This window comes from Bison bison, unplaced genomic scaffold, assembly GCF_000754665.1.
Source record: "Bison bison bison isolate TAMUID 2011002044 unplaced genomic scaffold, Bison_UMD1.0 scf7180017864135, whole genome shotgun sequence".
NCBI lineage: Eukaryota > Metazoa > Chordata > Mammalia > Artiodactyla > Bovidae > Bison > Bison bison.
Genome location: NW_011494707.1, coordinates 5,821,456 through 5,836,513, shown reverse-complemented (window position 1 = coordinate 5,836,513; position 15,058 = coordinate 5,821,456). Strand labels below are relative to the sequence as shown.

General features: G+C 40.8%; 1 protein-coding gene across 3 annotated transcripts in view; it reads left to right on the top strand.

The window, feature by feature from the left end:
• The window catches only part of PARN (poly(A)-specific ribonuclease), a 65,562-nt gene that overhangs the window by 18,284 nt on the left and 32,220 nt on the right, over nucleotides 1-15,058 (top strand). For all 3 annotated transcript variants that reach the window (XM_010839877.1, XM_010839876.1, XM_010839875.1), the window contains 6 exons: nucleotides 1,506-1,671; nucleotides 2,829-2,894; nucleotides 3,968-4,006; nucleotides 5,357-5,399; nucleotides 6,526-6,606; nucleotides 9,294-9,350. In XM_010839877.1, coding sequence (XP_010838179.1) covers nucleotides 1,506-1,671; nucleotides 2,829-2,894; nucleotides 3,968-4,006; nucleotides 5,357-5,399; nucleotides 6,526-6,606; nucleotides 9,294-9,350 — 452 coding nt within the window. The remainder of the gene's footprint in view (nucleotides 1-1,505; nucleotides 1,672-2,828; nucleotides 2,895-3,967; nucleotides 4,007-5,356; nucleotides 5,400-6,525; nucleotides 6,607-9,293; nucleotides 9,351-15,058) is intronic.

The following is a 15,058-nucleotide window of genomic DNA, read 5'->3' as shown; positions in this document are numbered from 1 at the left end:
GATGGACGTGAGTCTGAGTGAACTCCGGGAGTTGGTGATGGACAGGGAGGCCTGGCGTGCTGCGATTCATGGGGTTGCAAAGAGTCGGACACGACTGAGCGACTGATCTGACCTGATGAGTCTTGCTTGAGACAATTATTGTTGCTGACAAATGATGATTTTTCTAACTTCATCATTTGTTCCACAGTTCGTTAACTGTCCCATGACTTGTAATGCCCCCTTTCATCCTGATGACACCCAAATTTGTATCTCAATACCTTTCTCCTGAGCTTTGGGCTTTTATTTGTAGCTCTTCACTTATATGTATATCCCTAGATGATTTAATATATCCAGGAGGTAGCTTTTGGCTTTATTGGGACAACCATGTCCATTTATTTACCCACTGTGTATGGCTGTTTTCATGTTAGAAAGATGTTGACATCTCATGTTGCCACAGAGATCTCCATATGGCCCATAAGCCTAAAATGGTTATTGTTTGTCCCTTTAAGGAAAGGTGTACTGATCTCTGATCTAAGCGGTTATCTCCTGCCTGGACAACCACAGTGGACAGTTCCTTCTGGCTGACCTCCCTACTTCAATTCTCATAGGAGTCCAGATGGTCTTTTAAAAACATGGAGCAGGGCTTCCGTGGTGGTCTAGTGGTTAAGAATCCGTCTTGCAATGCACATGGGTTTGATCCCTGGTCCAGGGAGATTCCGTATGCAGTAGGGCAGCTAGCGGGCACCTCACAACTACTGAACCTGAGTGAGCTCTAGAGCCTGTGTGCGCTGCAGCTAGGGAGTAGCCCCTGCTGTCCACAACTGGGGAGAGCCCGTGTGCAGCAGCGAAGACCCAGTGCAGCCAAAAATGAATAAATAAATATTTTTTAAAAAGCACATGAAAATATGGAGCAGATAATGTGATTATTGTGCTTAAAACCTTCCAATAGTATCCTGTTGTTCCTAGAATAAGTAAATTCTTACCGTGGCTGCTAAGGGCCCGTGTAATCTTGCCCCATTCTGTCCAGCCTGACGTTACTCCGTTTTCCTGCTTACAGCTTCCTTCTTCTGGAACTGTTTGTGGAACAGTCCAAGCATTTCTGTCCTTTAGGCATTTATGCCTGTTCCCTGCCTGAAATACCCTTCCCCCAGCTCTTGCATGTCTGATCCATGCTCACCTTTTGGGTCTTCCTGCCCGGTGGCCTTCTCTGGTTGTCCTAAGGTGTTCCCTTCACTAGCGAGCAGGATGCATCCCCCTTGTTCATCATTAGCTCAGTGGTGCCTGGTATAGTGTGCATGCCAAGTCACAGCCTGTTGAGAGATGAATGAATGAACGAGCACGTGGAATGAAGGAAATAGACATACACGTTTCAAAATCACTTGCTTTTTCCATTGGATTTTTTTTTTTTTTTGAGCTGTAGTCAAATATGGTCTTTCCTGAGTCTTTTAGTCTCTGTGGTTTGTTACAAAATTTTTTATGATAAACAGTGACCTCTGTTAATGCACACTTTTAAAAATTCTGTTCAGGAATTCCGTACTTAAACCAGGAAGAAGAAAGACAGTTAAGAGAGCAGTATGATGAGAAGCGTTCACAGTCCAACGGTGCAGGTGCTCTGTCCTACACGTCTCCCAACACTTCAAAGTGTCCTGTGACAATTCCTGACGATCAGAAGAAGTTTATTGACCAAGTGGTGTAAGTTCTAAACTGAAACCAGAGGTGCGGTGAGACGTGTGTCTTGGGGCAGGATTGATGCCTGTATCTCAGGCTTGTGCTACACACAGAAGTGTGATGTGAGGGTAGGATTTAACCGTGGCATACCTGAGTTTGCGTTACATGTTGTTGTTCAATCGCTAAGCTGTGTCTGTCTCTTTGCGACCCCATGGACTGCAGCATGCCAGGCTTTTCTGTCCTTCACTGTCTCCCAAAGTTAGCTCTAACTCATGTCCATTGAGTTGGTGATGCCATCCAACCATCTACTGTCAGTTGTAAATTGAGCTCTGTGTACTGTGCGCAGAATTGCAATGTGTCACCAGGCCAGAGACTGCCTTGGCAAGTGCGCAGACCTCTTGTGTGGACCACAGGCCTGACAGCCACTGTTCCCCCGAAAGCAGAGGCCCATCCAGATATTGCAACATATCCATGTTTGTTTTTCTGTTGTGGTGAAGTTTCTGACAAGCACATGTGCCACGGGAGGAGCATCTGGTTTTGCTCAGTTAGTTATCAGTATAGCTACTGACTCATTGGAAAAGACCCTGATGTTGGGAAAGATTGAAGGCAGAAGGATAAGAGGGTGACAGAGGATGAGATGGTGGAAATGGCATTACTGATTCAGTGGACATGAACTTGGGCAAACTCTGAGAGATGGTGAGGGAGAGGGAGGCCTGGAGTGCTGCAGTCCATGTTGTCGAGAAGAGTTGGACATGACTTGGTGACTGAACAACAAAACTACTGTACTAGGAAAGTAAAAATGTAAATCACTTGTATCGATGAATTCTTGAGAAGTTGTCACTAACTTATTAATAACAATGACAAATTCAGGCTGGGGCACACATGTACACCCACAGCAGATTCAAGTCAGTGTATGGCAAAACCAATACAATATTGTAAAGTAAAATAAATAAACAGAAAAAAAAATACCAGAGAGAGGAAGAAGATGTAAAAAAAAAAAATAAACAACGACAACAAGAATCTGCCAAAGTAAAGTATTTTAAGCTTTACTGAACTAAAAATTTATGATTTGGCAAATTTACATTGTCATACGTTATTGCTTTTGAGTATGATGGTTCTGTTGATTGACAACTTCATTCTTTAATGATCCTGATGGTCATGTTTTTATTCTAATTCTTCAGAGAGAAAATAGAAGATTTATTACAAAGTGAAGAAAACAAGAACTTGGATTTAGAGCCATGTACTGGGTCAGTTGCCTTGAATATTTTCACTTGTTCTTTTTCGGGAAAGGTAGATGATTTCTGGCATGTGCTCTCTTTGGTCTCTTAAAAACATTCATAAATAGTCTTTTTATTATAGGTATGTTCCCAGGATTTCAGCACTAACTTTAGCATTAACGCAGGGGGGACCATGGTATATTGAGACTGAATGAGTGCTTTGTCCTGTCCTGGAGGGAAGAAAACTGTTGTGTAATTTTGCTTTAAGTCATGCTCAAGGGTGGTGTAACTATTGTAGCCTTGATGTGTGCTTCATACAGAAAGGCTTCGGAAGAGCAGAGTCCATTGTTAGGCTATTTCTGTCCTTTTCATTTCTCTCTGCAGTAAAAAGCATCGGTGTTTCAAAGAGTCAGTAACTGAAACAGCCTGCTTTCCTTCCTTTTACTTTGTGACTAGCTTCACAGAAGTGTTAATGCATCTGTCTACTTAAAATTCTCTTCATACAACCACAGGAGGTAATATTTTGGTTGGATAAGGACTTCTGCCTCTTCTATAAAGGCAGTATAATAATAGCAGTGATAAAGAGCATTTTCAATTCATTAATTCTCTTGGAGAAGAGAATGGCTACTTCAGTATTCTGGCCTGGAGAATTCCATGGACTGTTCCATGGGGTTGCAAAGAGTTGGACATGACTGAGCGACTTTCACTTTTATGTTCAATGCATTAATTAGACTGTGTGGTGACATAGTTGTGGCACACGGGCTTCTCTGGTTGCAGCTTGAGTGCATCTCTCTAGTTGTGGCGTGTGGGCTGAATTGCCCCTCGGCATATAGGATCTTACTTCCCTGACTAGGGATCAAACCCGAGTCCTCTCCATTGGAAAGTGGACCACCAGGGAAGTCCCAGTAAAGAGCATTTTGATGAAGAAAAGTGGTGAGGAATCCTCCCACCTCAAGCATCCTCTCTGTTCTCTTTTGCATGTTAACTGTCACTTCTAATGAAGCCTCTTTTAAAACTGATACGGTCTTTCCCAATCAGTGCTTGGTCAGTTTGAATTTTCCTTCAATGATCACAAATTAATACCTTTTCACTTGTTTTCGTAGGTTCCAAAGAAAACTGATATATCAGACTTTGAGCTGGAAGTAAGTGTTTATATTATACATGAGGGTTCTGTGAGGGACCCAGAATTAAAAAATTAAATGCAGTTTTTTAGCCTTTATTTCATTTTTGATGTTCTGCTGGTTTTGGTGACTTGACCATACCATGTTCTTGGGCAGTGCTTCATTTTATTACTGTTTCCCCCCAGTTTCTTAGGTTAAATACCTGCTTAATTTATTTGCTCTTGCTTCTTAGTAGCTGCTGTAAAGGCTTTACAGTTTTCTTTTAATGATCAACTTGGCGAATCCTAAATTGTAGTATTGTTTTTGTTCTTTGAAGGTATATGATAAAGATTTGGCTTTAAGACCTGGGAAATACTCAGGTGAATGCTCTTTGTTTTTCTTTTTTGAAACAGGATAATTTTTATTTAGATTCTTGTCATTTAAGTTAACTTTTTAATTTATGCAGCTTAAAATATTTAATTGTATTAGGCTGCCTTCTTTACTATACTTTAGTAGCATCGTACACAGAATTTTTAATTTCATACTTTTGCTGTTTATAAGAAATGTTGAAATAAATTAGATTAAATGAAAGGCGAATGCTTTTTCTAAAGCAGGGATTAGACCATGGGTGGGTTTCAGGATGCCTGTGAATCTCCTGAAATAATATCCAAAATTTTGTATGTGTTTTTTTCTGGAGGTATTTCCATTAGTTTAATTATATTTTCAAGTGAATCTCTTAACTTAGCAGTTGAATGTCAGGATTGGACAGATGGATATTTGCACTTGACTTTGGGGTTTTTGTTCTTTCGTTAGAATCTGCCAGTGGCATGTACACTGGGAATTTACTTTGACCAGACTAGGAAAAGGGCCATTATTATTTGATCAGGCTCCTTTCCTCTCATGTTATCCTTGCAACACACTCCCCATGGGTTCCAGATCCCTCTCCTTGGCAGATGCCAGCTACTGTGCAGCTTACCACAGAGCTACTCATCTCAAACCTCCCCTGTGTGCCCCAGACCATCCAAAGAGACCTTCAAAATTCTTCACTTAGGAAGTAAGCATTGTGACATTTAGAAGCAAGATTCGACTGTGGGGTAATGTGTTGACTGTATTATATGATGCCTGACATTTCAGAAACTGCCTAAGTCCTAAAAACTTAATTTGAAATCAGATACATTGCTGTATTCTAAAAGCAGAGATAGGGAAACATTTGGAAACTGAAATATTATGGAATAGGCTTACTCTACAGTCTTCCTTGTAGTAATATTTATTGCATACTTAATAAAACTGATGTAATGAAATTATAGCTATAAAGTTGTTTTAAAAGTCCTTTAGGGTCTTAGCTGTCATTAGCTCGTCTACTGATAATCATGTTTTCTTTCTTTTCTTTAGGTATCCCAAAGGCATTCATGTTGAGACTTTAGAAACCGAAAAGGTAACCCCGAGGCTTATCCAGGGCCAACATTAAATGCATTGAACCAGTGCCACAATATTCAAGTACAAAGTGCAATCAGATCAAGAAGTTGAAAGTCAGAGTTGGCTCCCATACGTATGAGCTGGGTGACACTGGACAAGTCATTTCTCCGCTGCCAGCCTCAGTTTCCTCACTTGTAAATCCTTGCATGAGCGTGGTAATGATGAGCTCCACTGTCTCACAGCAAAGTAGTAGATGGAACTGAATTTTGTAAACTTGAGAGCATGCAAATGTTAGTACACGTTCTCATCATCACGGAAAGCTGATATGCATGGTACTCATGTAGTAATTTCTTCTTGTTACATGGGCCACTAAAATTGGGTTTTAGAATCTGGGGCATCAGCAGTCTGTCGTCATGTATTCCCGGAGAGCAGTGATAGAACCGAAATGGGTAGTGGTGGGCTGATGGTGGGTTCCTTTGACAGAACTATAGAATTTTAGAATTTAGTTCTTGTTCTTAAGTGAGATGTCTAATTACATAAGAGATTGCATAAATTAAATCTTGCTAGAAGATAAGTCTCAAAACTTTGACACAGGAGGTTTTGTGGTGTTTGATTGATCCAGAATGCAGTGTGAGAAAGAAGATGCTAGTTATCTGACAGGTTACTGGAAAATCCAGGATTTTTCTTTTATGTTAATGAGAAATGATATAGAAATTTAAAAAATTGAGGTATGGTTGACTTATCAGTATTAGTTTTAGGTATATAATATGATTCAAATTTATATGGGTTACATAGAATTTTTATTTCAAAACCAACTACTTTGAAATCCGTGTTCAAATGCAACATCTTAGTGTCCATTATGAAGTGTCTTACTGACACAGTCTCTTGATATTTATAATTGACTCTGTTGGGGTGAATTAATAAATCATAGGAAAATGTCGTGGAAACAAGGAAATGAATTCTAGTTTGTAAAGCAACAACTCAACTTTTGGTGGCATTTCAAGATACTTTGAATGTGTTTAGCCCCTGAAAGACTGTGCACTGATAAAAATTATAACTTCTAATGGTGGCAGAACCTGAATTTCAGAGGGTGAGGAGGGTCAGGTAGCTTCCAGAAAATTGTATATCTCCTTTATGTCTTTTAGAAAGAGCGATATATTGTTATCAGCAAAGTAGATGAAGAAGAACGCAAAAGAAGAGAGCAACAGAAACATGCTAAGGAACAGGTGATTGAACTACACTCATTTCCTTTGGGTGAGAAATGGCAACAGAATTGTAGATCCTATGTTGGATTCAATTTAGTGACTCATTTTCTCCCGTATAAGAATTGAATTCATAGCAAAACCTGAAAGAGAGTGAGGGAAATCTAAGAGTAGGTATTTAGACGTAGCCAGCCAAGTGAGGGTGGCATCGCGATGGACCGTCTTCACCTCCATGAAGCATCTCAGAGCAAGAGTTAGTGGTTAGCATTCAGACTTTGTGTCACTGAGCGTCTCGGCCCATTAAGTGGTCTCCCTGTGGCTAAATTCAGGCCCAGTTACCTAGTTTTCCTAAAACAAAGTTGAGACGATATGGGCCTACAGATGCATGCTCATAGTTATGTTGGAACCTCACTTTGGTTGTCCTCTGGAGAATGGATTCTAGCAGGAAGACCAGTTAAGCTGAAGAGTAACCAGCTAATAGACGCTGGTGGCCTTAAACAGGAGAAAGTGAAGTGGAAATGTTAAGCGGTCTTTCGTGTCCAACTCTTTGCGACCTGATGGACTATAGCCCACCAGGCTCCTCTGTCCATGGAATTCCTCAGGCAAGAATACTGGAGTGGGTTGCCATGCTGTCCTCCAGAGGGGCTTAGCTTTGGGAATAGGTTTTTTTTTTCTTTTAAAAAAATTATTCTATTAAAAAATTTAATTCTGGGGAAGTATGTAACATGAAATTTACCATCTTTGCCAGTTTGAAGTGTTCAATTCTGTACTGTTAAACACATTCACATTGTCCTACAACCATTACCACCATCCGTCTCCAGACTGTTTTTATCCTGCAAAATTGAAACACTATACCCATTAACTAATAACTTCCTATTCCTCCCGTCCCCCAGCCTCTGGTACCCACTGTTCTACTTTCTGTCTATGAATTTGACTCCTCTCAATGCCTCACAAAAGTGGAATCAGATAGTATTTGTCTTTCTGTTACTGGCTTCATTCATTTAACATAATGGCACTTTGGGTTCATCTTTATTGTAGCATGTGTCACAATTTCCTTTCTTTTTAAAGTCTGAATAATATTCTATATACCACATTATGTTTGTCCATTTATCTGTTGATGGACACTTGTGTTGCTTCTGTCTTTTGGTTCTTGTGACTAATACTGCTCTGAACATGGGTGTCAAGGACTCTCTTGAGTCCTTGCTTTCAATTCTTTGGGGCGTATACCCAGGAGTGGAATTGCTGGATCATACGGTAATTCTGTTTTTAATATTTTGAGGGACTACTGTGCTATTTCCCACGTGACTGTACCACTTTACATTCCCACCAACAAAGTACAAGTGTTCCACTTTCTCCACAAAACCATCAGTGCTTTTTAGACTCAAGAGTAATTTAAGGAAGTGAACAATTTCAGTGAGGGTGAAATGGGAGAGCAGGGGACTTGCAGGTTTCTGGGAATTAAACTGGACCTGGTGAATTTTTTTTTATTTAAATTTTTGGCCATGCCACACAGCGTGCAGGATCTTAGTTCCCTGACCAGAAATAGAACCCATGCTCGTTGCAATGGAAGCACAGTCTTAATGCCTGGACCAGGGACATCCCAGGAGAAGAGTCATTAAGTAATTTAGCTGTGAAGAGACAAGGAGAAGGAGAGTGGTTCCCTAGAGCTTAGAGTTAAGGAAAGGATTTCAAGATAGGAAAGAAATTGAGTCTATTTAAGCACCATCATGAAGAAAACAGGAGGGAAGAAGCTGAGTGGCAGTGTCTCAGTGTGGTGCTATACAAATTTTATAAAAATGCATTTGACCAGGAAAAAAGAAGGTGGCGGGGGTGGGGGGTGGGCGGTGCTTCCCTCTTGGCTCAGTTGGTAAATAATCCTCCTATAGTGCAGGAGACCTGGGTTTGATCCTTGGGTTGGGAAGATCCCCTGGAGAAGAGAATGACAACCCACTCCAGGATTCTTGCCTGGAGAATCCCATGGACAGAGGAGCCTGGTGGGCTACAGTTCATGGGGTCAAAAAGAGTCTGACATGACTGAGCAACTAAGCACTCACTCAGGAAAAAAAAAATCAGAGAATTCTTGATTTAACAGTTGGTCTGAGTGGTCCTCCTCGGAATGGAATGCAGTATTAATTTGGCCAGCAGGTGGCAGCTTTTAAAAGTCCCTGTTTCTAGGGCAACTTCTTGTTTAGTCCTTAAATTGTATCGGATTCTGCAACCCTGTGGACTATAGCCCACCAGATTCCTTTGTCCATGGGATTACCCAGGCAAGAATACTGGAATGGATTGCCATTTCTTCCTCTAGGGGATCTTTCTGACCCAGGGATTGAACCCATTTCTCTTGCATTGGCAGATGGATTCTTTACCGCTGAGCCACCATGGAAGCCCTCAAGGCAGCTTGAGGGATGTGGAGATTTCAACAGTTGATTGGAAGTGATGGGTATACCCTAGCACTGTTAGCTTAGTAACTGATGAATAGTTTGCCACTTGCTCATCCCTCTCTCAGAAACAGAAAAATGGTACATGCAGAAATCATTTCCAACGCAGTTGTTTGGGGGTGATGGACTCAAAACATGGGAAACAAAAGTTATCTAACTGGACATAAAATTTCAGCCTCTGTTGTTTTTTTTTTTTTTGCCTAGATTTTAACTTATTCAAACAAGGAACATATATATTTCAATAGTTGGTTTTTTGTTTTGTTTTTAAATTAGGAAGAACTGAATGATGCTGTGGGATTTTCTAGAGTCATTCATGCCATTGCTAATTCGGTGAGTGAAACAAACTTTGTAATTAATTTCCTGAACATAACATTTACTGTGAAATGCCACGTTATCATTGCAAATCCATCATCTGGTCACATTGATATTAGAATATTTTCCTGGTCTGGAAGGAGAAGTTAGAACTTCATAAAGATAGCTTGTTGTCATAATGCGCTCAGTGTGACATTATAATTGCTGAATTACATCCAAACCATTTTTTTAGAAAGCATTTCTGTTAAAACGCAGAAGAGGATTATACTGTGATGGCCTTATGTGGCTCCATGAAACTGATATTTATTATTCTCAAAACCAACAAGTAGCAGAATAGCAAACTAAAGAAGATGAGGAGAAATAATCCAGTTTTTGAAACCTTGTATTCCTTCATTAAAAGAAATCTAGAGGATAAAAATAATTGTGTTGAATTCCTCCGCTTAACTGAATCTTGTATCTTTGTTTTTTAAATAATTTAATTTATTTATTTAGGCTGTGCTGGGTCTTTGTTGCCGTGAGGGCTCTTCTCTAGTTTTGGCGAATAGGGGCTCCTCTTTAGTTGCAGTGCGCAGGCTTCTCATTGCGGTGGCTTCTCTTGTGGAGCGTGGGCTCAGTAGCTGCGTCTCCTGGGCTCTAGAGCACAGGTTTAATGGTTGTGGTGCATGGGCTTCATTGCTCCCCAGCATGTGGAATCTTCCCGGGCCAGGGATTGAACCTGTGTCTCCTGTATTGGCAGCTAGATTCTTTACCACTACCTCTGAGAATCCCTGAATGTTACATTTTAATAACATTAGATACATTTAAAAAATGTTTCAACTGTTTATGTAAATGTGCTGGAGGGTTCTGTGATAGATATAGTAGATATTTTCCCTCCTTTCTTACATCCTTTAAGAAAAGAAGCACGCCCATCCTGCACAGAGAAGCTGGGTCTTGCTGCTGTTTGTTCTGTTGAGTTACCCATCCAAGTCACACTGCTTGCCTGATGCTAAACTTCCTGGAGTCTGAGACCTCCTTGTCCTTGAGTAGCTGGCCTAAGGAGAAGGCATGGTCTCCCTCTAGGAGTCGTCTTGTCCCTTAGATGCTGAGCTCTGCATCGGGGAAGCTTGAAGGCGGTGCTCCAGGAGTCCATGGTTGTCTCAACAGCAGATGTAGCCTTGTCAAACAGGAGCACTTTCGGGGAGGCAGTCACTGTCCCCAGCAAGGGGTAAACAGAACTTAGACCTTGAGAGAGAGAAGGGCTGGCTTCTTAGGAGCTCTTTCTCTCAAGTAAATGATGTTACCGAAACAGAATAGAACCAGGGATGAGCCTGGAGAAAAACAAAGGTGTGGGTCTCTTGAGAAGTAGCTAAAAAGCTAGTTTAAAACTCAACATTTCAAAAAACTAAGATCATGGATCTGGTCCCATCTCTTCATGGCAAATAGATGGGGAAACAATGACAGACTATTTTCTTGGGCTCCAGAATCACTGCAGGTGGTGACTGCAGCCATGAAATTAAAAGACACTTGCTCCTTGGAAGAAATGCTGTGACAAACCTAGATAGCGTATTAAAAAGCGGAGACATCACTTTGCCAACAAAGATCCATATAGTCAAAGTTATGGTCTTTCCAGTAGTCATGGATGTGAGAGTTGGATCGTAAAAAAGGCTGAGCACTGAAGAATTGATGCTTTTGAATTGTGGTGTTGGAGAAGACTCTTGAGAGTCCCTTGGACTGCAAGGAAATCAAAGCAGTCAGTCCTAAACTAAAGGAAGTCAGTCCTGAATATTCATTGGAAAGACTGATGCAGAAACTGAAGCGCCAAAACTTGGGCCACCTGATGCAAAGAGCCGACTTATTGGAAAAGACCCTGATGCTGGGAAAGATTTAAGGCAGAAGGAGAAGAGGGTGACAGAGGATGAGATGGTCAGATGGCATCACTGATTCAATGGACAATAACTTGGGTAAACTCCGTGAGATGGTGAGGGACAGGGAAGCCTGATGTGCTGCAGTCCAAAGAGTCGGGACGCGACTGGTCAACAGCAACAAGATTGCATGTATCCAGAGAAGCAGAGAGGGCTTCCCTGGTGGCTCAGTGGTAAAGAATCTGCCTGTAATGCAAGAGACTTGGGTTTGATCCCTGGATTAGAAAGATCTCTTAGAGAAGGAAATGGCAACCCACTCCCGTATTCTTGCCTGGTATATTCCATGGACAGAGGAGCTTACTGGGCTACAGTCTGTGAGGTCACAGAGAGTTGGACTTGACTGAGAGACACACACATACAGAAGCAGAGGGGAGCTTCTGGTCGTGTTTGCTTACGTTATACACACTTAACCAGCCGTCTTCAGAGCAGTGGTGGATTGGTTGAAGCTATCCCTGAGACAGATGTGGGGCAGCAGTTGGCTTTGAGCTCCCATAACCAGCATGATGGTTTAGGGGGCTTTTCCAAGATGGGGGCATTTATTTACCTTGTACAAACAATTCAGATCCCTTAGCCAGCTGTGCCTCTATTTATTTTTCCTCTCTGTGGTCCCTCTTCAGCAGAGTGATTCATAGCATGTTGTGGGCCATCCGTAGTGCACATCACGGAGCATACCGTGATAAAAATTTAGCCCTGTTTATTAGTGATCCTGACTTTTAAAATTTAAGTCATGTACTTCGCAACTACGAACATAGTTGAGCTCTGTATAGCCAGTGAACAAGTAAACACTCTATGTTAGACCAGGTTCTTTCCCCGTCACTCTTAGTAACGAATCTGTTTTCTCTAGTTTTAAAAAAATTCGTATTAATTTTTCACCCACAGAAAAGTTGCAAAACTGGTACAGGATTTCTATACACCCGTCACCTAGCGACACCTAATGTTACTATCTTGTATAACCATACAGTTGCAGAACCATGAAATTAGCATTGGTACAATATTATGAGCTAACTTGAATTTAACCTGTTTTCCTCTAAGTCCTTTTCCTGTTCATGGTTCTGTCTAGGATCCCACGTTGCGTTTACTTGTTATCTCTCCGTGGTCTTCTGCAGCCTGTAGTTTACTTTGTCTCTTATAACCTTGGTGTTTTTAAAGAGTGTTGATTGTAACCGTGTCAGGTGTCCCTTAGTTTGGATTTGTTTGATCTTTTCTCACGTTGGATTGAAGACACAGTTTGGGCAGGCATGCCACAGAAATGATGATTCATGACATTGACCCCCATCCCTCAGTTCAGGTGGTGTCTGCTGGGTTTATGCACTGTAGAGTTACTGTTTTCCCTTTTGTAGTTAATAAATATATTGGAGATACTTGGAGGTGCTGAAAATCCTGTTTTTTCTCGAGCTTTTGCCAGTGACACAGCATCTGTCAGTGGCTCTTGCCTGCAGCCATCATTACTGTGGTATTCTAGTGGCAAGTTTGTGTTTCCCTCTTTCTTTCTCCTTTTGTTTCTGGAAATCTTTTAGAAGAGCTGCCCCTGCTCCCCTTCTGTTAATTCTTTTTTTTGTTTTTTTGTTTTTTTGGACTCAGAGAAATTTATTTCATTCTACATATCTTTAAACAATTTATTTATTTATTTGGCTACATCAGGTCTTAGTTGCAGTGTGCAGGCTCTCTAGCTGTGGTGCACAGGCTTAGTAGTTGGGGCTTGTGGGGTGAGTTGCTCCAAGGCACGTGGGATCTTAGTTCCCTGATTAGAGATCGAACTGACATCCCCTGCACTGGAAGATGGATTCTTAACCCACTTGACCACCAGGGAAGTCCCCACTGTGTAGAGTTATTTCTTAATTTAAAAACATTATCTATTTATTTACTTTTGGCTCTGCTGAGTCTTCACTGCCATGTGTGGGCTTTAGTTGCAGTGGGGCAGGGGCTCCTTTTCTCTGGTTGCGGTGTGCAGGCTTCTCGGTGCAGTGGCTTCTCTTGTGGAGCATGGGCCCTAGAGCATGCAGGCTTCCGTTGCTGTGGCACAGGGCTAGTTGCCCCACAACCTGTGGGGTCTTCCTGGACCAGTGATTGAACCTTGTCCCCTGCATTGACAGGTGGATTCCTAACCACTGGACCATGAGGGAAGTCCCTCTACAGATTTTAATCTAGTGTTCTTATTTTGTTCTTATTTATTTTGTTGCTCGGATGGTATCACATGGGGCATTGGCGCTTCAGGCTGACTCCGCTGGAACAAGCCTCATCCTTTTCTGAGCACCTCCTTACTTTCTGATATCACAAGATATTCCGCACTTATCTTGTATTTTCCCTTCCTCAGCTCTAGAATCAAGGACTTCCCCAAGGAGCCCTGGTTCCTTTTAGAAACCAAGTTCTGGTGCTGGGCTCCTGCTGTGGTGTTACTACTTCTAGTTCCCCTCCCTGTACAGAGCTAAGAATGATACATGTGTAACCATGCATGTATACACATGTTGCTATTTCCATGTCTGACTTAAATGCACAGAGCTAAGAATGATACATGAGTGTAACCATGCATGTATACACACTGTGATATTTCTCTGTCTGACTTAAATGCACAGAGCTAAGAATGATACATGTGTAACCATGCATGTATATGCACGTTGATATTTCTGTGTCTGACTTTTATGCATATTATAAAAAATGAATTTATACTGATATATGACAGATTCTAGTCCAATACCACAGGATTTACTTTTAACCTACTCTCTTTTCTTATTTGTAACTTTCTTCCCTCCAACACTGGGAATTGCAGTTCTTGTTATCTGCTGTGTTGATGTTAGTTCTGTTCTTCCCAACCTCTTTCAGTATGGTCGAGGGCTTCATTTATAATACAGTTAGGTTTATCTTTTAGGGTTTCCATTTTGGGTTCCTTCCTTCTCTGTGGTTTCAATCAGTACTTGGTATCTTAGCATTGCATAGATATTCAGAATGGCCCACACACTGAGCTGAGAGGATAGCTCGTCTGTTGGATTTGGGAGCTTTTTGTATAGAATTATTTATTTCAGAGAATTATGTTTAGCTTTGTGAGTCAAGGAGTATTGCTCTGAAGGTCCACTGGGATGTAGCAAAAAGCTCTGGGTGCTTTATGTTAAAAATGCTGTCACCTGGCTAGCTAAATCTAAGTTGATGTTCCATTTTTTGCAGTTTTTTGTCAAAATGGACTAATTTACTGCATATATATTGTACCTCATTGGTTGAAGAGCAGTAAATTTCATTGGAAACAATATTTTAGAACAAGCCCTGTGGAATTTGACATACATGATGAAGGAAATGAAAACTCGTTCTACTTAATAAAGTTTGTTATACACTTTCTAGCATTGTTATGAGTGTGTCTTTTGAAAATAAGTGAGTTGTTTTGAAGAAAACATTTCTGATATTCGGAGTTTGTTCACAAATTATTTGACAGTTCAAGGTATCTAGCATTTTTCAGTTACTTTTTTGAGCTCTTTAATAAAAATTTTACTACTTTTGATTCTTGTGTTAATAAAATTGTACTACTTCTGATTCTTTTGGGTAGAAGATGAATAAAAATCAGAGAAAAAGATCAATGAAATCAAAGTCATTTGGAGCTTTTACTTTGCATTCTGGATTTTACACCAGAAGAGGAGTGAAGCCAGCCCAAATTTATTTGCATATCTTTATACATTTTTTTCCCCCTTAGTGTCAAAAAGCAAGTTTAGTACAAAATCCTCATGGAACCAAGCCATGCATTTCAAGATACTTAGCATTTTCTGTTAGTTTTTTTGAGCTCTTCAATAAAAAGCCCTGATACAATTTTGCACCAAGGAGTCTTTCTATTCTTTTTTTTTT